At 36.8% G+C, this 23241-nt stretch overlaps 3 protein-coding genes and 1 non-coding gene across 4 annotated transcripts; all 4 read right to left on the bottom strand.

Annotated features, from left to right (window-relative positions):
• Window positions 1-249: 249 nt before the first annotated feature.
• On the bottom strand, window positions 250-3136 carry LOC112180138. Its single transcript, XM_024318638.2, has 2 exons — window positions 2530-3136; window positions 250-800 (listed from the first exon to the last, which is right to left on the bottom strand). Exons 1-2 carry the CDS (start codon window positions 3134-3136, stop codon window positions 436-438), a joined length of 972 nt encoding a protein of 323 aa, XP_024174406.1. The 3' UTR covers window positions 250-435.
• Window positions 3137-8553: 5417 nt separating this feature from the next.
• On the bottom strand, window positions 8554-14101 carry LOC112179741 (putative cell division cycle ATPase). The gene is made up of 16 exons (XM_024318220.2): window positions 13333-14101; window positions 12900-13021; window positions 12721-12809; window positions 12592-12627; window positions 12295-12388; window positions 12158-12200; window positions 11955-12055; window positions 11590-11654; window positions 10966-11462; window positions 10800-10887; window positions 10527-10712; window positions 9835-10400; window positions 9531-9669; window positions 9366-9434; window positions 9111-9269; window positions 8554-8892 (listed from the first exon to the last, which is right to left on the bottom strand). Exons 1-16 carry the CDS (start codon window positions 13548-13550, stop codon window positions 8779-8781), a joined length of 2586 nt encoding a protein of 861 aa, XP_024173988.1. The 5' UTR covers window positions 13551-14101; the 3' UTR covers window positions 8554-8778.
• Window positions 14102-18799: 4698 nt separating this feature from the next.
• Window positions 18800-18883, bottom strand: TRNAL-CAA. Its single transcript has one exon. It is a non-coding gene; the product is annotated as a tRNA-Leu (tRNA).
• Window positions 18884-19207: 324 nt separating this feature from the next.
• On the bottom strand, window positions 19208-22396 carry LOC112179126. Its single transcript, XM_024317457.2, has 4 exons — window positions 21993-22396; window positions 21611-21766; window positions 20733-20804; window positions 19208-20404 (listed from the first exon to the last, which is right to left on the bottom strand). The coding sequence occupies exons 1-4, from the start codon at window positions 22143-22145 to the stop codon at window positions 19736-19738; spliced, it is 1050 nt and encodes a 349-aa protein (XP_024173225.1). The 5' UTR covers window positions 22146-22396; the 3' UTR covers window positions 19208-19735.
• Window positions 22397-23241: the final 845 nt, after the last annotated feature.

Below are 23241 nucleotides of genomic sequence, written 5' to 3'. Positions count from 1 at the left end.
CTAGCCAAAATAACTTTTTAGCTACTTTGGCTAAAATTTGACTAAAAAATTACTAGCATTGCTAAAGATACTCTAATATATTAGATTTGTATATGAATCTAATGTAATTAATAAGAGATGCATTTGGTACTTGGTGGTTTCAGTTTTTAACCCACATATAAAGCATAAACGATGAAAAATAGTGCTCACAAGACTTTATGTGGTTTGACAAACTTACATGACTGTGACTAAAAGATGCTATGTATTTACCGTTAAGTATTACTAGCCGATACAAAAGTTCTTGTGCGTATATCATCCGGAAAAGCCTTGTTTTCCTTCTTGTTGAGATTTGGCAACACCTATGGCTCACACTCCCACGGAAGTAGTGAACTATTTCAATAGTAATTAGTTCCGTTTTCAATTTAGCAAGACTTATTAGTAATTGTTGCTTAGGCCTTAAACTGTAATTGGACGCCCCATTGTACGTAAGTACAATATATCTATCTGTCTTCGTAGAGATTCTTCCCATTGAATAAGCTTGTTGGCGTATTTGAACCTTTTGTAGATGTTCCATGTACCTATCTTTGCGCACTTGCGTAATAGCTCCATGCCGTTTTGCATTTGTATTCTCAGAACTTCTAGGTCCTCCTTCAAGCGATCCAACAACAGCCCACTAGGTTTCTTTGTCACCTTGACCAGTGGTTGTAAGGAGTCAAGGGCGCATTCGATGCTCTGGAGCATGGGTTTATATGTGACATGCTCGACCATCACCCGCTGAACGCTTTCGTATAACAGATTGAATAGTTTCTCTAGATCATACCCTGCTCCACCAAAATCAGAATGCTTAAGCAATTCATATTGATTTCATTGATCGTTTACTTGTTGACTCACTTTAGGAAACTTCCAAGTCAAGAAAGCAAAAATCATATCTGACAAAAATACTTACTGTTCTATGGAAATTTTGGAATAGTGTATGACACATCCATTTTTTTCATGGTTAACCAGCTAATATAAAGTGCAATTAAAAATATAGAGAAACATGGTATATGCTTTGGTAATATTACAAAATGATAAAATGAAAACTTGCAATATATCTCTCGCATCATAAGAATTTTATTGCAATATTAATGCAGTAATTAACATACGCTAATTAATTACTACATAGCAGTAACATGTATATTAATACATTTTGTTGGATAATAGTGGAAGCGTAAAATAAGATAAATTAATTTGGAGTAAGGAGATATGATGCATGACTGACACACAATATGGAAGATGTACAGTCCGAAGCCATTTACAGAGCTCCTAGAGAAAGATATGGAGGGACACTCAAAATACCTGATAAAGGAATTCACTCTGATAAAACTTCTAAAAAATACTCCTCTACACCTTACTCAACTAAACTAGCCTACTTATATAAGCCTATACTAGACATTGCCATAAGTATGACAATCACAACGGACATAAGTATTAGACCGTTACAATAACTTTAGACTTTCCTAACTCCCATAACCTATAAAGTCACTAATTCTCACCATTATTCTCACCATTATTTTCACCATAACTCAACATAATTATAAATTAATGTTATTTCCAAAATATTTCACTGAAGTGTAACATTCTTTTCTAAACTCGTGAATTTTAGAAGCTATATATATATATATAATATTTATCCAGAGCGAGGCCTTGCTTTGAAATTAAAGTGCGAAATTAGAGTTTATGGTCACTTTTTTATCTCATATCCACATCTCGACCGTTCAGTTTTTAGGTACTAATGTATAAATCATCTCTACAAAATTTCAGCCAAATTGATGATATTTAAGGTATCTAACTTGCTTAAACTAATGGACAAATTGAATCTGTCCAACCTGAACTGTACTAGCTTTAAGACAGTTATCAACATTAATGACCATTAATTTGGCTGAAATTTTGCAGAGATGATCTATACATTAATTAGTACCTAAAAACTGAACGATCGAAATGTGGATATGTGACTGAAAAGTGACTATAAACTCTAAAAGCACACTTTAATTTCAGAGTGAGGCCTCACTCTGGATAAGATCTTTGTGTGTGTATGAGAGCCCTTCCACTAAGAGATTCTTTTTTTTTGTTTTTCTAGGGATAGGGCATTATACCAACTTTTCGATCACATTTCGGCATCTTAACCGTTCAGCTTTTAGGTCCTAATATATAGATCATTTCTGCAAATTTTCAGCGAAATCGGTGATCGTTAAGGTATCAAACTAGATTAAATCAACGGACGAACCAACTCTGTCAAACTTGAACCGTTCATACTTGTAATCTGAAATTGCCATTTTAAATGCCTTAACGATCACCGATTTCATTGAAAATTTGCAAAAGTGATCTACACATTAGGACCTGAAAAATGAACGGTTGAGATGCAAAAATATTATCGGAAAGTTGATCTAATGCCCTATCTCTAGAAAATACCCAAAAAATGAATCCTTCACCAGAAGGACCATATATATATATATATATATATATATATATATATATATATATATATATATATATCCAAGAAAAAGTTACCTGTTCCGGCATCAGTGACTTCCCTTGCTTCCTGCTGCTTCATCATTTCTTCTATCACTCCTTGCAAATGAACAAGCTGTTTAGCGTTGTTTTGGAGTGCCGAAACAAACTTGTGCTGCAGATCTATCGCTTCTTCCTGCTGCAGCGTCCGTTCCTTCAGCAGTCTCTCATTGAACTCTTGCATCTCAACAAGTTGTTGCGCAGTTTCCTTTGCCACCATCAAGTTCTCCTTAACGTCCCTCGCTTGCTGCATCAACACCTGTTTCAAGAGCCGTTTCAGAGTTCCATCCAACTCCACAAGTTGGTCTGTGTAACGAGACTTGATGCGGTTCCACATCCGAAGCTTGGAGAGCTTGACAACAAGCTTTTCCGCCTCCCTCATTTGTTTCTCGAGATTTTGTATTTCATCATTTGGGAGACCCAGTTTCAGGTTGTGTTCTCCTATCTTTTGGATGATGAGTGGTTGAATGGAGTCTAAGGTGGATTTGAGAGCTCCGAGGAGGGGTTTAAACTGCATAAACTTGCCCACTACTAAGCATTCCTTAACCACATCGTAGAGCATGGTGAACACTGTTCCTAAACCAGCCCCTGCGACTAACTCGGCCATAACTTTCTGCAAAGTGCAAACGAACACCAAATTCTGGTTTGTAATGACTAATGAGAAATATATAGGTGGACCAGGTTTAGTTTGGACTTTACGACAAGGCAATGATCGAAATACAGGAGTATGTGTCGTGCAGTCACTGCGAAGATGCTAAGAAAAGTTATAGTGTGAGAAGGGCCACTGGCCCACTGTAGACCAAGACAAATAAAGTAATTGTTCTAGATTGATCATTATTAATTTAATAATTTAATTTACCCCATTATAACTAGGTCACTGATTAATAAGTAATGGAAGGCATTAGACAAGCATATATATTGTACGTGCAAAAGTAATCACTCTGTTAATTTAGTGGTGATTATAAATCACATTACTTAGGGAAGTACTAGCAGTTCTCAACTTCAAAGTCGTTTATTCAATAAAAATTTTGCATGGAAATGCTTTTGTGTGAAATGCTTCTGCAAGACTTGAACCCTACAATAAATTGAGTACATTTTTTAAAGGGCTAAATACTGGTTACTACCCTGTAGTTTAGGTTCAAAATCAATACAGTCCCTCAACTTCCAATTTCATCAAAAACACTCATGTACCTATAATTTCTCATTCAATAAGTCATTCTGTTATGTGTCTGTGAATTAAAGTTGTTAAACCGCTGATGTGGCGTGCCAACTTAGCTTCAGTGGGGCCCACTTAACATGTAAAATTTCAAAATTAACCCTAGAGAGCTCAAGTGTTAGTTGGGAACCCTATCCCATGGCCGCTTCTTCTTCGTTTTCCAAGCACCTCTCCAATTAATTGCTGACTTGATGGCCGCCGCGGATTAACAGTGAAATCGCAATTACTAGTCAAATTTCAAAACGAAAATCTCAAACTTTAAAGAACATGAAACGAAATCAAAATTAAGATTGATCTAAATAATTTTGGAATATAAATTTGAAAGATATGGGGAAACTGAATCGGACATCTTCTTTGTCCAAAATGAATCAATTGAATCGAGAAAAATGATGATCGCTGCATTGTGGTGGTTCCATTGGGCCCCGAGCTTTGGCTTCAGAGGTATTAGCTGAAATTGCTTGTTTGCAGGAGGTTTTGGAGGTTTCAGACTTCTGGGTGTCTTAAATAGAGTCTAACGCCTTCATTTTACAACCTCTGTTTTTGAGTAGCAGTATGATGAGTCGAAGATCGCTTCGCAAACTCCTTAGCAATTAGAGACAAGCCTCTGGCCAATCTTCCCATATCCTTCCCTTTCCTCCCACTCAGTACCATTTTTTTTTCCTCTTGTCAAGATTTAGCTATAAAAAACTCAATCATATGCTTCTATTCATTGACGCCATAATCTATAACCCATTTGATTCTTAAGCCCGTACCAATCATTAAGCTGCCATGAAAGCTTTCTATTCACTTATATAATTGAAATGAATCTTTGACCAAAGATTCTTCTTCTCTTCACCTGCAAAACCCTTTCTCATAATCCAAAAAGAGGTATCAGTTTAATAATTGAAATACATCTCGCATCTAGATCAAAGCAACGTTGAATATGACTATTGCTACACTACCCTCAAACCCACCTAACCGGTTTACGATACTCGGCCACAACGAGTGAATAAAACAATGAATATTGGGCATTATAAGTGACACCCAAATGAAGAATATCATGAAATCACAAAATTTCATAAATCCATCTCAAAATAAGCAAAGAAGACAACGAATTATTGGGCATTAGAGGAAACCCAGATAAAATAGCAATAAGCATCCATGAAAATCACAAAATTCTTCGTGGGGGAAGCCTTGATGGCTGGGGCAAAAAATTGCTAATTCTTCGTGGGGGAAGCCTTGATGTCTTGGGAGCCAATGGTGGCTTCTTCTCTGCAACAGCCTTTTGTGCTCCTTGTTTCCAGGATGATGTTGATGCAGAAGTAGCGAAAGCTCTAGATTTTAGGAAATTGGAGTTTTTCGGGTGTAATGAGGGAGAAGAGGGAGCCAAGGTTAAATTGGGAATTTTACCTGTCAAGTGGGCCCCACCGAAGCTGAGTTGGCATGCCACATCAGCGGTTTAACAGCTTTAATTCACGGACAAATAACGGAATGACCTATTGGATGAGATATTATAGATACATGGATGTTTTTGATGAAATTGGAAGTTGAGGAACTAAATTGATTTTGGACCCAAACCACAGGGTAGTAACCAGTATTTAGCCCTTTTTTAAACCTATAAAATTCTCAGATCTGATGTTTGTCTATAAACTAGTTAGAGATCCCGCGCTTTGCTGCGGGTATATCACTTCATTCAAGTTATATAACAATTATCAATTGCTTTCTAACTGAACTAACAACTAATAGTAATCAAATGAAGTTCTCTAGTTCATAGAGGGAGGGAGCCCAAGTACTTTTACAGTCTTCTCCATGTTGTAACCATCTAACACATTCCTCCTGCACATAATAGAAGATACCAACAAAGCAAGTGTGAGACTTTGCTCAAAAAGATTCCAATTCAACATGATTTTAAATTAAGTTGAGACTTGGTGTCAATTATAAGCAGTGAGAAAAGCATTGATATATCAGTTATAGGACCAGTTATAATCAGTGAGAAAAGCTAATGAAATATAATCAGTGAGCAAGGAGCAAAAAGGATAACATTGTTCCAGCAAACAAAGTGAGGAGTCCAACATTTAATCTATCAACTCTTTGTTAACAAATCATGCATATATGTTACTACTTAGAACCATAGTGGCCAGGCTATACTGATCTATACAGGGACAGAAAAGAAGTGCATCTATTCGGAATTAACTCAAACATCGAGCACCGATTGCAGAACCAACCAATTCAGAAATTTAACCAACAAAACTCAAAAGCAGAAATAAGAATGTCAAATTAGGATAAAAGCTAAATGATTTAATTCGCTAATAAAAATGCCATGCTGTTACTCATTCAAATTTCAAAATAGTAATTGCTGCAGGTCCATATGTACAGCATATGCAAAATCCAGGGAGGGCATAACCAATAGCTAAGCTATTAGCCCTTTGCCAATCTCTCTGCCAGACATCCTAGTAGCCCAAAACTTTGACTCTGCCCATGTAAGCAAGTCTATCTGGATAAGTTTATACTATAATTAAAAATGTCAGTGTCTCCCCTACATATTTAGGCTATCTTCATTACCAAAAGACTCAAGATTGTACTGCAACTTATAATAGCTTGTTTGCAACCACAAATTTCAAAATTCAGTATCTTTTGCAATGGCTCTCTCTGTAATTGACAAATAATTACAGACTGCCCTAAACCCAAAATGCACTCTGCACAAACCATTATCATGATCTCAAGATGTTTGTAAAAGAGTAATCATGTTTTCAATTTCTTATATCAATTACCAATGCAAAAATTGTCCTTCAAAAAAAAAGAAAAAAAAAAGAACAATGCAAAAATTGAGAACTAAGAAAATGAAACCACAGAAGTTCAACACAACTGGTGGAAGGGCTGAATCAGTTGAATGAGAAGCAACAGTAATTAGTGAAATATGCAACAAAATTTACAATGGTGATTCTATTCATACCTTCCAATTTACTATTTAGACCTCTAATAATTTTTGTACAATTTTATTTCCTATTTTACCCTTCTTACAGTATGAAAAAAAAAACAATGACCGGCTTACAGAGTTGTGTTTAATCTGAGAAGAACCGAGTAAAGCTTTTCCTCCACTCTCTCTCTCTCACCCTTTCTTTTGTTCAACCCACTCAAGGTTCTCAATTCTTCTATCAAGATTTTCAATTGCAGTTATATGCATGACTCAATTTCTTTCCATATAATAAAAGGCCATAAAGATTGATCAACAAGTTTCAATCTTCATTCAGCCATGCTCTGTAACCAGGATTCACTTGCATAATCATTAATACATGTTATTCTGATTCATGATTGAATTGGGACACAGCAGATCAAGTATGAAGTTGAGTTGAGGTTCAAACCGAAGGCTTGGCAAATTTGATGATTCGGTAATCCAGATTCATAAAAATTGAAAAGAAAACCATGACATTTTGGGTGGTTATTTCTTCCTTCTAAAAATATATAATTAGAAGAAGAAAAGTAAGTTGGTGTATCTTTTAATTCGGCAAGATTAGATGTCTCTATCATAATTGGGGTTTGGATTGCTAGATTAACTGGGTTTTGGTTAATTTGTATCTATGGCTTGGTAGGATATATGCAGTTTCTAGAATTTAAGTTGAAAAATAGATTGTGTCTGTAATTAATTGATATAGCTTCAACTGCATCAAGAATGGTGTTCTATTAGATCCCTCGGCTTAAAAGAAATGGAAAACTTTTCTGACATCTTCACAATCCGAGGGCTCGCTAGGCTTGAAAGTGAAGTTTAGGTATTTGGATATGTTGCCCAAAAACCGCTTCTTGTTGTTCTTTCATGTATCTTTGTCGATCGTTCTTTCATGTTTCATCATTGGGAAAGATCATTATTGGGTAAGTTGAACTGAAATGGAGGAGAAGAAAAAGGAGATGGGAACACAACTACTATGGCTTTGATTCTTTGTTTTTTCTCATTTAGTTAGAGGGTAAAATAGAAAATAAAATTATACAAAAATTATGAGAGGTCTAAATAGTAAATTAAGAGGTCTGACTAGAACCGCCCAATTTACAATTAAAAAAAAATTTCACATAAAAGCAACAACATAAATGAATTGAAAAGAAAAATCAAAGTATGCTCATTCCCTCAAATCTCTCAAATTCATGAAATTGCATAAACAAAACTTATTTCAGCCGAGAATCAGCAACATAATTTACTGGAGAACCAGAAATTGGGCAAACACAGAAATGGGCAGAACTTAAGCAATAATCCGCTTTCTCAGAGGACACTTCCTTCAGTAAAGGCCAAAAGCAAGCAAACATCGAACACCGATCAGTCTGTGATTCTAGCTTCGGTCAACAACCAATGGCAGAAACTCTGAACTCTCTCTCCCAATTCCTTCGTCTTCTAAGCAGAACTCTATCTCCCAATTGCAAACTTGTGTTCTTTGATTGGTGCCTTCAAGTTGTAGCTTCTGGGCTTTTTTCAAAAACCAATTGAAATTTGAAAGAGAGAGGAGTAGGAGAGCGAGAGATCGAAAGGAGAAAAATTCGTTTTAGGTGAAGGAGAGAGAGGCTGAAGGGAGGAAGAGAGAGTGAATGGCAGAGGAGTAAAAAACGACAAAGTGAGGACAGAACCGTCTTTTCCATCCCTTATGAACAGTAGTAACAGTAACCGGACTTTAGTACATAGTATAATGACATGTCCTCCAGCGCTCTGGAGGATTTGAAGAAACAGAAAAAAGAAAGGTGTATATGGTTAGATATCTAAAAGCTCTCGAGGCACTTCGCCTAGTAGTACCGCACATCTGAATATAGCTGTTACTAAAAGTTCTTAAAACAGTAATCCGGACAAGGGATAAAGTTATACAGTTTTCTCAGAATACAGGAAGCAAGTCGATACAAGATTGTTACCTTCTAATTACTAAATACTAATACAACCTCCATGCTTCAAATTCAATCTCATTCATCGATCTTCCAGAGTGGGCTGTTGTTTCTACTGAATGGAAATGAAATGAAGGTAATAAATACAAGAAAGATTTGACATACTCCAAAGTGGAAATGTATAGGTTCTATCACCAGTCTCATAGGAAATAAGATAACTGCTCCTTCTTTCTCGACCCCCCTTCCCCATATAGGTCATTCCACTGCTTCAATTCATTCATACTAGCTCCCTCAGCTGCAAAGCTAGCTGCAACCTGCGTTCCGAATATATAACAGGAATTAGCGATGATACTGAATCAGCCAAGGGGATACAAGAATGCCTAGAGAGGGAGAGAGAGAACTGAACATATGTCTTTGGTGGGAAGAGCACTGGGGAGGGAGGAAGTGTCCGGTTCCACATTGAAGAGAAAACTCTTGCGAGTACTATTAAGCTCAAAATACTGGCACATAAGAAGTAAGAGAGTAAACGTACTTGATTCTTTGCCTGCCGGAAGTCTTCCATATTAAGGGGCCTGAGGGTGATCACTCTTGCCTCTTTCTGTTCTTCTTTTGTATCCGAGACGGCGTCTGGATTTCGTTCTTCAGAAGCATCTTGTTGATTTTGTCCTTCTGCAGCTCTCTTCTTTTTCTCCTACAGTCAAGAACAAACATTGATAATTGAATAAAAGTTGCTGTCCTAGATCCAAACATTTGTGATCCAAACTTCCTTAGAAATAGATCATCTTACCAAATCCTTTTGTCTCTCTGCCTGTATTAACTCCCTAACAGGCCGATAGGCAGCTGTGGTGCACAAATTCTGTTCAAAAATGATGTCACAGTCAATTCTAATTCAGACCCAATTAAGTAAGCATTGGACCACCAGACAACCAAATATGTAATCTAATTCTCTGACCTTAAGATCACTTCCACTATATCCTTCAGTCATAGTTGCAAGCTCCTTGAAATCTAGCTGGTCATCCACCTTCTCTTTTGACAGCAAAGTCCTCATGATCATTTCTCTGTTCTCTGCAGTTGGTAGCCCAACCAATATTCTGTTTTCCACACAGCTTTGTCATTAGCAAAATTATTTCAGAAATTATTATGTTACCAATTTTTTAAAATATCAATATGCATTAAAAGTCTCACCAACATTTACTACAGAATTGCCACAACACTGATACTATCAATCAACAGAATATATCATATATGATTTGTACCTCCGTTCAAAACGCCTAATAATTGCTTCATCAAGGTCAAATGGCCTGTTGGTTGCAGCAAGGACAAGGATCCGCTCTCCCTGTTTAGTCATGAGACCATCCCAATGAGTCATAAATTCATTCTTTATCTTTCGCATGGCTTCATGCTCTCCCACTCGGGTTCTCTGCCCAAGCATGCTGTCAACTTCATCCACAAAGATGATAGTTGGAGAGACTTTGGATGCTAATGTGAACAAAGCTCGGACATTTTTCTCATCTTCACCAAACCATTTGGAAGTAATGGTAGACATGGATACATTGATGAAGCTAGCTCCAGCCTCCCTAGCAATGGCCTTTGCCAGCATAGTCTTCCCACTACCAGGTGGACCAAATAGCAATATACCTCTACAAGGCTTTAAAAGGCCTCCATTGAAAAGATCTGGTCTCCGCAGTGGGAGCATTACTAATTCTTGAAGGGATTCTTTAATCTCCTCCAGAGCACCGATATCAGAAAATGTTACACCAATCTCATCGGCTGGTATAACCTCTGGTCTTATTCGCTTCTCAAATTCATTATCGGGAACTTCCTGTTAAAAATGTTCATGACACCAAAACATATATAACCTTTCTCAGTATGCTGAATGAGAAAGGAGTGTTTTATCAAATAACTTTAGGCACAATAGTGAAAAGTTAAAGGAAGAATGGTTACTTACAGGAGCTTTAAAAGCTGGGACTGGATTGTCAGCATCTGTTTTTGGTGCGGAAGATTCTGTTTTTATGGTTAAAGGTTCTGGTTTTACCAATGAAGCTACCGTCTCTGCTCCACTTTTTTTCTCAGGAGCAGTGCTTTCAGCTTTTGTTTCCGGATTCGCACCAGCAGCCCCTTCCTTTCCTGCTTCCTACAATTAACAGAGAAGAATAAGCAGTTATTAAACCAGTACTGTTTTCCTCGAATTATAGAGGTATTCAAACACAACACATTATACCTTGGAAAATTCGGCCTGTGCTTCCAGCTTCATTGTAGCTTTGCCACCGAACTTTCCCTCTTGGAATATACTTAATCCATGAGACAAACTGTTTTACAAAAAAGTCAGTAAGAACACAGAACGCACATATATTGTGATACTATTATTGGAAAGAAAATAACCTCACCTCTTGGATGAAATCACAAGTTTTCCATTTCTATATTCAGGATCTCTGTTATTCATTAAATGATAAGAAACAGCTGATACCACAATCTCTTCTATATAGTGACTGAGATCCATTGTGTCGGCAATGCAAATTGAACCTAGATCATCACAGTCGAGATCATTAGCTGAAAGGACTTCCATAATGTGGTTTTTGTTATCCTGAACCTGAATCATCTTCATATCTTCCTCTAGTTGAGTCTTCCAGCTAACAAGATGTGACTCATTTTCAGGAGGTCTGATCTCGATGTTGTAAGGGAAAAGTGCGGTAAGCCTGTCATCAACGTCTCTGTAGTCATTATCCAAATCCACAATTCGGGAACCAAGGATCAGCACAGCTCCGGATAATTTATCCAACATTTTCTGGAACAAGTTATATATCCTTTGAGATCTAGATAAGATGTTGTCGATGTCCCTCAGATACAGCACAATGGGAGTGGTTTTTGAAACATAAACCAAGACCTAAAAGTATAACGTTCAGCAATCAATATCATGATGGAGAAATTTTTTAGAGACTTATGGGGAAATATATGGCGCGTTGTTGACTGCTAAAAATCGCAATAAAGGACCAAAAAGCGCCACCAATTACCTTGTACAGGGACTGTATGAAAAGTCTTTCATCAAAAGACCAGCTGCTTGTGCGCTTAAGAGAAGCTAAAAATGCAGAAGGGTTCATCAGAATCGCACAGAAGAACAAATGAAACTTCAAACTGCATGTCTTTTCATCATGAAAAAGTGCATCAGATGGCATGATTTTAATTCATGCATACAACAAATTCAAATTCAGATTTGTACATCTAAAAATGTAACTGCCTTGTTTTAGATGGGCTGTCCTATGAAGTATATTTCGGATCAGTAGTATTTAACTTCCTGTTCTGTCTCTCAATTCTTTAACTTGCAACTTACTCCTACAGTCCTACTGATTATTTTTTAATACATGTGAGAGGAAAGAACCTGGATTTGAAGGAGTTCCCTGAGAAGCAAGGTTACTGATATTAGCTGCAGCAGAAGCATTTCTACGAAGCTTTGGAGCATTTTTAGAACCTTCTAGTCCCCTGCAGATACAGGATTAAGTCATAGTCAGAAAACTCATTTAAACTAAGTTAAAAACTAACATATTTCCCTGTTAACCAATCAAAAATTTCCCCTCCAAATACCTGGATCCTAAATCCACACCGCTGCTTTGCCTTCGTAATGTGCCTACAAGCAGATATCATGGTGTGTGTTTTACCCGGGTAAAGAATCGTAGAAGAGTATGCAAAGGGAAAATGGTGTAAACATCATAGAATAAAACCTTTGGGTTCCTCCTTTTGAGGAAAAATTGAAAATGATCCAAATAGACCAGAGAGCCGATCTAGTGTCATCTCCGAAGTGGACCTTTTAAAAGCCTACAAAACATGATTTGATATAAAAGTACGTCCTTAAACTTCAACAAGTTAAACATGTGACCCAATGCAAACTTGGAAACACAAGTAAAACTTTACACAACCACAGGAGGTAGAAAATATTACTGAAACACCTTTATATCATTCTAATTAATTTCACAATTTTTACACAAGAACATACTTCAAATGATCTGAGGAAAACTTACAGATGCTTTATTGCCAGTACCATATTTGCTCTGAATCTGTACAAAACAACATTATAAACATTAGTAGGACAGGAAACAGAACACACATATAAAAATCTGTATATACTATATAAGGCTTCTTATACTCACCTTTAATGAAAAATCTGTTACATCTAAGAGCAGCAACTTGGCTTGGAAGTAATGGGCTAAAGCCTTGGCAAGCAGTTGTTGGTAGAGTTCTTCAAGATTTACCCACGAAAGAAGAAACAATGATAAGAATTAACAACCATGAGAATGTTACAGGGATTATAGTGTTATGGATTACAAACCAGCAGGCCCCGAGAGCAAAATAGCCCGACTCGCCGGAGAAAGATTCCGGGTGTGCTTAGAAACCTCAGCCCTCTTCAGATGGACATAGGCCGCACTCGTTAACAACACTCGAGTCTGTTCACTGTAAATCAATTCATTCATAAAAATAAAAGTTACAACAACTTAATCAACAAGAAATAAGAAGAATTAACAACACAGATCAACCACTGCAAGTGGCTTAGTGATTTTTGTCTAGTTGGGTGTGCTCCCCAACCTAGGTTCGAACCTGAAACTGTCAAAGTGGTCAGGCACTGTGCTGTAATGTACAGTTATAGCATTTCACATGCGCCGAACAGATTTATCTTGGCCTAGGAAGCCTTTGGATTCCTCTTAACAAAGTCAAAAAAAAAAAAAAACAACACAGATCAAGCCAAATAGGAAATTGATACTTACTTGAGATAATAAGGGAATTGGTCGAACGTGACCTTACTGTCTCTGCCATCAACGATCTGTCGTAGCATCTCCTGCTCCACCCTGTCTGGAGTTATGCCGTTAGACAAGCCCTCGTTTCCGGCCCATTTGCTCATCGTCTGACCCGAAGCCAGCCCAAGACCGACTCCGACCCCCATCCCCACACCCAACGCCGAAAGCAGTATACCTTTCTGCTCCATATTCCCCTCCGGCCCTCCCTCTGTATTCCTCAGCACTCTTGTCTTTTCAAACAAAGCAAACAATCTGATCCATACATGCAGAAGCGTTTTGTCGCCACAAGAACCCAAAATTTACAGCTAAACTTAACCTGTAACACCTTGAGAATACAGAGTACTCAGAAAATGATCGGAGACTATAAAAGCTTTGATCCTTGAGTGTTCAGTGGTACACAAAAACGTAGAAGAAAGGCTAAAATTTAGTTTCTGTTTTTTTCTTTTTCAACAAAAAACAATCTCGGAATATTTTGTCTGGTTTCAGACAGAGAACTGAAGAAAGCCGGAAATATGTTACGCGAATTTTTCTCAACCTCTGATGTTTTGTGTTTTTGTGTGTGGAAGGGTGGTGTGTGATGTGAGTTCAGGGATGGGGCGAAAGAAGTGGATCGCCGGGAAAAGATGGTGTATGGCGGCGGAGAGAGTGGTGGTGAGGAAGTTGGTTCCCGCTTTTGCAGGGGCAGACTGTTGGTGTGCGTGAGATTTTTAAAGAGAGGGGTGTGTCACTATTTTACGTGTCGAGTTTTGGAGGGATTGGGTATCGGTTTGACGGTATAATCCTTGGGATTTGAAACCTATCTCATTCGCGATGATTACATAAATTTTCACTAAATTATACCGCATTTGATATTTGGTCTTTAACCTTTAAAATTTTGCAATTCACTCTAGTTATTTTTGTCAATTTCGAAACTCGATCAAAATTATCAGTGTCTTATAAAAGAATAATTAACATTTCTCTCTGCATATATATGTATTTTTTTTTTCAGAAAAAAAAAATGATGGATGAAAACAGTCATTGCAAAGAGAGGCTAGTGAGAGAGAAAAGTTGAATTTGTGCGATTTATTTTGTTTTTTTATAATAAAAATATAATTTGTAATTGTCACAATAGCCCTTGTGATTTAATTAATTCTTTTAATGTTTTAGGGTCATTTCTGTCAAAAATTTTAATATTGACTAACAAAACCTCTTTTCTTAATAATAGTATAGATATGAGTGTGTACAGATAAAGAAATAAAGAACAAACTTTTTCTTTCAGCATGTTCACAAAATATCATCCAAATAGTGAATATTTCTTTAACAAACCAAATTTACAGAATGACTATAATGAAATATGGTATCAAAATCAAATAACTGAAGTGATATATTTGAAAAGTGAATTATTAAAGTGTCGAATGAGTCAAGTTTGAATAGTATTTGTGTAATTTTGTCTTATTCTTTTCCTTTTTGGGAAAAGAAAAAAGAATTCAACAAAATAACAAGCAAAATTTAAATTTATAGTCCGGATCATACTTACATAATAAATCATCCATTTATCTAGTACATGTAGACTATAGATAACTAAATTTTTTTGACATTTCGAACTCTACGTAATTAAGTTTTTAAGAGAATGAATATCGATTATGAAGTTAGATGTCAATCTGTCACATACAAATGAGCAATGCTATGAATCACCTTTTACAGCACTACTTACATCTCATCTTCTATGATAGTTAATGTTTATGCACACAACATTTAAGAAAATTAATCTAATATACAGTCTTGTATTAGATCAACTACTACAAAATGTTGTGAGATTCATGTGATCACACTTAAAAATAATATATTCACACTTAAGATGTGAATAATAGTATATTATGGTGTAATTCTAGGTAAATTATCTCTTTCTTTCTTTTTTTCTTTTTTTTTTTTGGGAAAGAAGTGAATTATCTCAGTATATGTAGTTACTTAACATATTTTTATATTCTCATTGAATTGAAAAAAGGAAAATAATAAAAATAATAATAATAATTTTGATTATCAAATTATATTATTCTTAATTAAATCTGACAACATGGCATTCATCTATCGGCTTTATCAGTTTTCAACCAAACTTCAAACACACCCTAAATGGGTGTGAATAATTACGTAGGAAGTTATTCCATAAAATATGGAGAAAATTATTGCACATATTTTGTTTTTTATTTTTGAATTTTGTTTGTTAATTTTTTTTTTCTTTTATTTTTTAATTGACCATTTTGTCTTTCTCAAATATTTCAATTCAAATGTTTTTTTAATATTTAAGGGATATTTTAGTAAAAAAATTCAGTTTTAGCTGACAAAATCTCTTCTCTTAATAATAGTATAGATTTTGACTTATTTGATACATGATATCTCAAAGGAGATTGTATTTAGGCTTAATAGCCAATAAGCTACTCTAGATTTCACCTTGTGTCAATTTGCTACCCTAAATTTTATTTCAGCCAATTTGCTACATTAGATTTTCACAGTTAGCCAATTTATTACACTAAGTATTATTTTTTTCAATTTGCTACCTTACGTTTTCAAAATTAGCCTATTGCTACCTTGTCGTTATAATAATTTGTCAATTTCTTCATCCGAACATGGATTAATTTTGAAAGTCTAAACTCTAAAGTAGTAAATGACTAATTTTAAAAATTTAGGGAAATAAATTAGTTAATCTTGAAAGCTTAGAATAACAAATTTGATGAAATGGTAGCAAATTGACTAAAATAAAACCTAAGATACCAAATTAGCTTAACAAAAATTTTGGGTAGTAATTTTTTTTAATAAGTAAATAAAGATTTCATTGATAATCGCAGGCCAGAACGGCACTTACAAATTTCCCAGAAAAAAGGGGAATCATGCACCATTCGCTTAAGACATTGAAGCTCACTTAAAAACAAGGAGCCTAACAAACTACAACATTACCCTACAAAGAGATAATTTTGTGTGAAAACTTTCTTTGCCAATGCGCTCAATTGCGGTGCGCCAGAAGCTTCCATTATCAAGATGTAAATAGAAAACGTCATAATCTGCAGGCTAACAAAGTCAAACATAAACGTAGATTGTTGAATGAAGTCACCGGGGTCCCAAATACGAAACCCTAGGGACTAAGAGCCCATGATTTTAGTCCACGAATGATCCAAATCCAAGCAACATTCCCAAAAACTAAGGACACCCAATTGGTCATCAGCATTGGTTTGGGCCTCAGAAGTGATATGGGGCTTTAGGGTCAGTTTGGGCACCCAAAGATCTAGTCCACCCTATTCCACGCCAAAGATCGACGACACCAATTTTGATCTTCCTCCTTGAGTCTGTCACAGTCTTTCAGGGCCTTGAGACGCCCTCTTGCTAGTCGCAGCCTCCAACCAATTCCCACAAAATCCTCCTTGAACCCATCCCGACTAGAGGACATGTCCGTGGAATGCAGGTTTGCTTGGGCGTTTGTCACCCATGATTGATGTTGGAAGGCTGTGAAACAGCTTCGAGCGGTGGAGAGGAGAAATCAGCTTTGCTTCGGAGATGGACGCCGATTATGGAATCCCAAGCCATAGCGGCTAGGGTTCATTGTTTTTGGCTAACGTAGAGAGAACTTTCGTTAATAAACTTTTTAGGGTAGTAATTTGATAATTATGCCTTGTATTTAATTTCTTGTTGTAGTCTTTTTTTATATAAAAAATATATTAATATTTTCTACTTCTATTTTTAGTATAAAATAGCATAGCTACTTAGCTAGTGGCTTGGCGCTTTATTCTGACCAGTTCTCTGTATTTGTCATCATCATGAGAATTCATTCAGTGGTGTCTGCAGTCTCTACATGTTGCTAGCTAGTCCAAGTAGTTTACGAAAATCGAAAAATGACGAGTAGTATTGTTGCAGCCTGGTGTGCCCAAATGGGAAGACGGCAGAGGATAAGCTTCAATTCTGAGTGTCTTTGGATCTCTTCGGTAACTGCACCTGCGCTTCTTTGATTAGGACACCTATCTCCACTCTTCATCGACGGGACCCGCCTCGCCGCCTCGGTATGGCTTCAAATACTCGGTGACGTTTGACGGCCCCGATGAATTCAGATGACTCTGTTGGATGTGATCTGGGTCCCCAACTTCCCAGCCATAGGGCACATGCGACAGTTCCATATGCATGAGACATTCGTTTTTGCGCTGAATATATGTAGAGGCTGGATTTGTACAAAACAACAGTCTTAACTTGTTCATCTGCTACCAGGAACTTCTAAGTCGTCAACGAATACATATGTAGAGAATTCTACATGAATTTTATAACATCTATTTTATCGTGTACTCGTAAATTTACACTTTTACAAAATGCATATATCATTACAATTTATCTCGATTTAAATTTTCTCATAATGAATGCTCTAAAAAATCGTATGTATGATAACTTTTTACTTGATCTGTTTCTATATGGAATTATGTTATTTATTTATCTAAACCTAAAAGTTTACAATAATATATACTTGTTCAAGAAATTTCTATACGTAAAACATTTTTGAGATTGAGTCTCAGACTTACCCTTCCACATCCTAATTATTATTCTACCCCTTGCCACTGGATATAGCTTATATCGACTAAATATATTCACTACTTTAATTCAAACAATGGTGATAGATAAACTTTTAAAATTATGAAAGTATGTCCAACAAAAGGTATTAGATGAATTGATTATGTACGTAGGATATACCACAAACATTAATTTCAATGACTCTCCTACTAATGCACGCACTAGTTTCGAAGAGTTGATACAGGTACATGAACATAAGTATAGGGCTCTTCCTTGTGAATCGAGCGAAAGACAATGCATGATGAGCTAATCTTAGAATGGCGAATGAATATTCGATCTTGTTGGGGTTTGCGACTGTGTCTGTGCTTGCAACTAGTATGCCCAGAAGCAAGTATGCTGGGATTGCTGGCTGATCTTGTTTTTTGGTTAGCCACAAAGGGCAAGGGCGGAAAGCCCTCTACAACTTTGTTTTTCCATAATTGGGTGTCTGTTTCTCCCGAAATAGATAGAGATCAATGTTGAAAGCATGCCGATTCTATATATGGGAATACCAGCAACATCATCAAGCATGGGTCGAGTCCTGTGGGCAGAATAAAAGAAAACGCTGGCCGGTGTGTTGCACGTGACATTTAACATAAGAGAACAGATCGAGCATTGCACTATTAGCAGTTAGCTAGCTTGAGATTGGTGCAAGCTATTCATGGTGTCATCGAAGATGGTGCTTATAGGTAGTGACTCCGCTCTATATTGTCATAAAAATATGAAAACCAGTTTACATTCTCCAATCGCATACAGCCTAGCTCGCTCAGTGAGCTCTCTGTTCCTCTCTCCCATTTCATTTTAAAAGTTTTATAAAGGGTAAAGTCCTAAAAAACTAAAAAAGGGTAAAGTCCTAAAAAGAAGGAAAAAGAGTAAATGTCAGAAGTGGGATTTGAACCCACGCCCTCGTTAGAGGACCAGAACTTGAGTCTGGCGCGTTAGACCACTCCGCCATCCTGACTTGATGTTAACCAATGCCTTCAAAATATATTTATACTTTGTACACTCTTGTCCAACAATCCATAATTATAGATTCTGAATGCAAGCATCCAAACCAAAAACATCGCTCGTTGCATAGCCCTACAGTACATTTGCTTAACATGAAAGAGAGATAGTTGACAATCATTTGTATGATATAGTATGGCTTCTGGAATCTCAACCTTATTTACCGTCGGTATACATAATACATGTTAAAGGCACGTTTACTAGGTTCTAGACCAAAGCATTAAAATTGCTATTAATCAACTAATGTCATACTCAACTTTCCCACATAGGTACCAAGAGAAGTAGAAAGTCGGTTCTGTTTTTCAATTAGTAACTACTCATTGGGTAATTCTATTTGGTAAAAAGTAAATTACAACATTTTTCATCACAATGGGCAGCCCCGCCTACTTATTAGTTATTATACTCAGCAACCATACCCTTATAAAATAATGTCTGTGGGAGAGAAACTGAAAACTGAGAAAGAAAAAAAAAACAGAAAATACATAGGTGTGCTCAACCACAGACTACAAGAGCTTTTTCTTATGCTGACTTGAAGATCTTCCCAAAGAATTGTTCTTCATCTCCCTCATCCATTATACATATGAACAAAGAATCATGCTGATCTTCTTGATAAGGGATTTGAATTTGATAGTTAATCCCTGTGACTATTAAGTTAGTGGACTTCTTTATCAACATCAATGGCACAGAGCTAGCAGCTAATCCTGTAGTCGGCATAAGGCCTCTAATCCTTGGAAGGAACTCAAACCACTTGGAGGCTTCTTTCTGGATGGTTTGGCCGATGAATGGATCACAAGTACAATTCTTGGGTTTATTTCATTAAGTCTAAAAATACAAAGCCATTCCAAAGGCTGTGCAAGAGCATCGATGGTAATAGATTCCTTGACCGTGCAAATATAGCACCCATCACCACCCCAAGGAAAACAAGTGGTAGCATCCTCTGTACATTGAAGTGTGCTAAAGCAAAGACAACTGCACTAACCAATATTGCACACCACACGGGCATGTACTTGGTCAATGAAGGGAGTAGGAAACCCCTAAAGACTATCTCCTCCCACACGGGCGCACACACTGAAACTACTATTGCATACAGTGCCATTGCTATCGGATCACGCGCCAAAATTGATTGCTCAACACTTGATATCGTAACAGGGGTGGACGGCAAGAGTGGTAATAGGTTGAGGTTAAATTGCGATAGCCGATTGACAAAGGGAAACATGAGGCAGCCTAGCACAACATCTATCTGCCATGTTCCTTTCAAGCTAAATTTAAACCAATCAGGAGGAAGTGGACGGAAACGAGATAAGCAGCGATGAAGGATCATAATGCCAGCAAGACCTTCAGTTACATCAGTCACTAGGCTGAATAAGGCTTGGCCTCTAAATGTTAATGATTCCCTGTTGAAACCAGCCAGGTGAGCTGCAAATGGAACCATCCAAGAACCTATGAACCAGAAAGCAACAACCCAGAGTAGCATAACCTGCATAACGTATATCACATTAACTACAGTGTAATTCATAATTTTGTTCTTTTCCAGTTTCCATCACTATCAGCTACAGCATATATCACATTAGATTTGCCAACAAGTCACTATTGCAGAACAATGAAGAAATGAAAGTCTTTCTTTGTTACCGGATGCAAATTACAGCGTATTTCATAATGTTACTTCCTTTTTCTTTCTTCTTTAACAACACATCCCTACAAGAAGATGGTGGATAATGGCACTTCTTATCCATGATCATCTTCTAGTCATATACAACTGTAAGTTTCATCATAATATGTATGCTACTGAAGTGAAGAATACTTACCTGCAATATGGTTTCTGCTGTCCACGGTACACTCCACCGACTGCCTATTGCCCTAAACACTGTATCTGCAGCCTGAAATTTACACCTCCAAATATTAAAACCTTGATGTGACAGATGGTATGTTTTTACATTTAAGTAACAATAGTTGTCTACAGGATTCTCCTGTCAGAAAGATAACAAGTTTCCATTCTCACATATACAACTTGAGTAGACCAGTTAATTCACTTTGTAGGGTGGACCAATGACAGAGAAATTGAACTTAGATCTCGGTTAGGTAAATATGAGATCACCTATTATCTTTTTACTTCAATGTCTTGACAACAATATGATGGATGACTGTAATACACTGTAAGATAATTTTTAATCCTAAGAATACACCCCGCTATTTTGCTGGATATATATATGCCCCACGATTCCACCGATCTACTTTAGATGTTTGCTATTCAATATTTGAAGTACATAATACCAGCATAAATGGATTCCAATGAGGTAATCACCAACCTAGTACAAATAAACTGTAACTTGGAAGGACAGAGAACTCCTAACACGATGAATAGTGCAACTCCTGAACACGACAAATCAGCCTAACCCTTGCCTACTTGATATCAGGTCAAATGATTACCTTACACTATGAGCCTATCAGATATATCACTACTAACTTCAACTACCACACATATTACGTAGATGGATCAATCAGTCAGTTCCAAAACCCAACCTTCAACCCAATTTATCATACCTAATAATCCCAATCATATGTCTACAAAATCCTCAACAAGCTATTTAATATCTGGTTCTTTCATTCAACAGCAGCCACCAGACATTCAACGATTAAGAAAAATAGCACGAACATGAAATTTAGTAAAACAAGGAAATATCACCTCTTTAAGAGTTAATCCCCAGTCCCTTTTCACCTCCTTCGAACCATCAAATTCCGGCTTGACTACTTCCTCCGGCACCAAGTGTCCAATATACTCAGCTTTCGGGGTTTCTGAAGATAACTCCTCTTGCCTAAAGCATGAAATTTTCGTCCATCTCTGCACAAATACCCCGAAACACATGTGAAAAAAAAAAAAAAAACTAACAAGAACAAGTCTCAACTTCTTTCTGATATAATTAATGCCCTCAACAATACACACAGCTCTAACTAACTAAACTAATGTAAAAATGACCAAAGCTAAGATTTTTCAGGCATTCCCAGACAGTGAAATAACATGAACATAAATACCAAACAGCCAAAAATTAATTTCCCGAGTTTCTTACAGTGTTGAAAGGCCTGGAATGAGATTCGGAGATCCTTAAACTGCGGGAAATTGGATACAAACCCCCGGGTCGGGTCGGAACCCTAGCTCTGGGGATAGGGGAGGGGAGGAAAGGGCGGCGAAGAAGCGAGTGAGCGCAAGTGGAGCTCAACATGGTGGCGGGAGCAAAATCTCCAAAGCTCTAAACCCTTTTCGCATCAGAAACTTGACTTGAATTATTCTTTCTGGGTTTTCCCCCCCCCCCCAAAGAAGAACTGCTGGTGTTTTGTTTCTATGGCTGAGTTGGAGTTGCTTATCCAATTCCCAGATATAGGAGAACTGGGAATTGGCGTATCAGAGAATTTGGAGAAGAGAAAGGAAGTTTGGGATTAGAGTAATTACTCTAGTCTTATAGGGGCTTTATGGGTAATTTTTGGGTTTTCTGGGGGTGTTTTTACTCTAGTATTTTTCACTTCAACAGATTCTCTGCAAAATTAATTTGCTGATATAAATATTAACGGCGGAGGTCTGCTGATTTTTATTAGTTTTTTTTTTTACCCGCGGTGCAAAGAAGAATTTTTACATAATATTTTATTTATTAGTTGGTGGATAATTGCATTTAGATTTTGACATACCCATGAAATAAATGACAATCATAATTTCAACATGCATTGGGGCAAACTTTTTAAATCTTTGACCAGATTAATTTGGCTGGAGTGCTGGACTTAAGGGGCTGATAAACTAATGAGGAAATATAATATAGGATTTAGGATTGTAAGATTGTAATAAGAACCCAACTTCCTCTTCTCAACTTGATGCCAACTCTGTGGTTGCTCTTGCTTACCCTAGAACAAGGGACTTGTGATATGGCTTGTCTCTTAAGGGATTGCCAATATTTATTTCTGCAATCTTCATATTTATGATGATGGGGGATGATTATAGCTCTTATACTTATCTTCTTATTCATTACATTTGAGATTCGACTTGATACTTATCTTCATATTTACGATAAGAATTTTGACACGATCCTTGTTATTGTGTTTATTATATTTTTGAGTTTTAAAGCCTTTCACGAAAGTTATTGTGTTTATTATATTTTTGAGTTTTAAAGTCTTTCCCGAAGAGTTCCGAACCATCCTTCTTCAAGCTAGTTCTCTAAATCTATGTATTCGTCCACAATTGACTACTCCCTATTTGAATCGGTGAGGGTAAGTGAACTCGGATGGAACTTGGTCAAGAAACTCAACACCAAAGAATGTTGAGCAATCAAA

The sequence above is a fragment of the Rosa chinensis genome, chromosome 7 (genome assembly GCF_002994745.2).
Source record: "Rosa chinensis cultivar Old Blush chromosome 7, RchiOBHm-V2, whole genome shotgun sequence".
Taxonomy (NCBI): domain Eukaryota; kingdom Viridiplantae; phylum Streptophyta; class Magnoliopsida; order Rosales; family Rosaceae; genus Rosa; species Rosa chinensis.
This window is presented reverse-complemented; position numbering and strand designations above follow the sequence as displayed.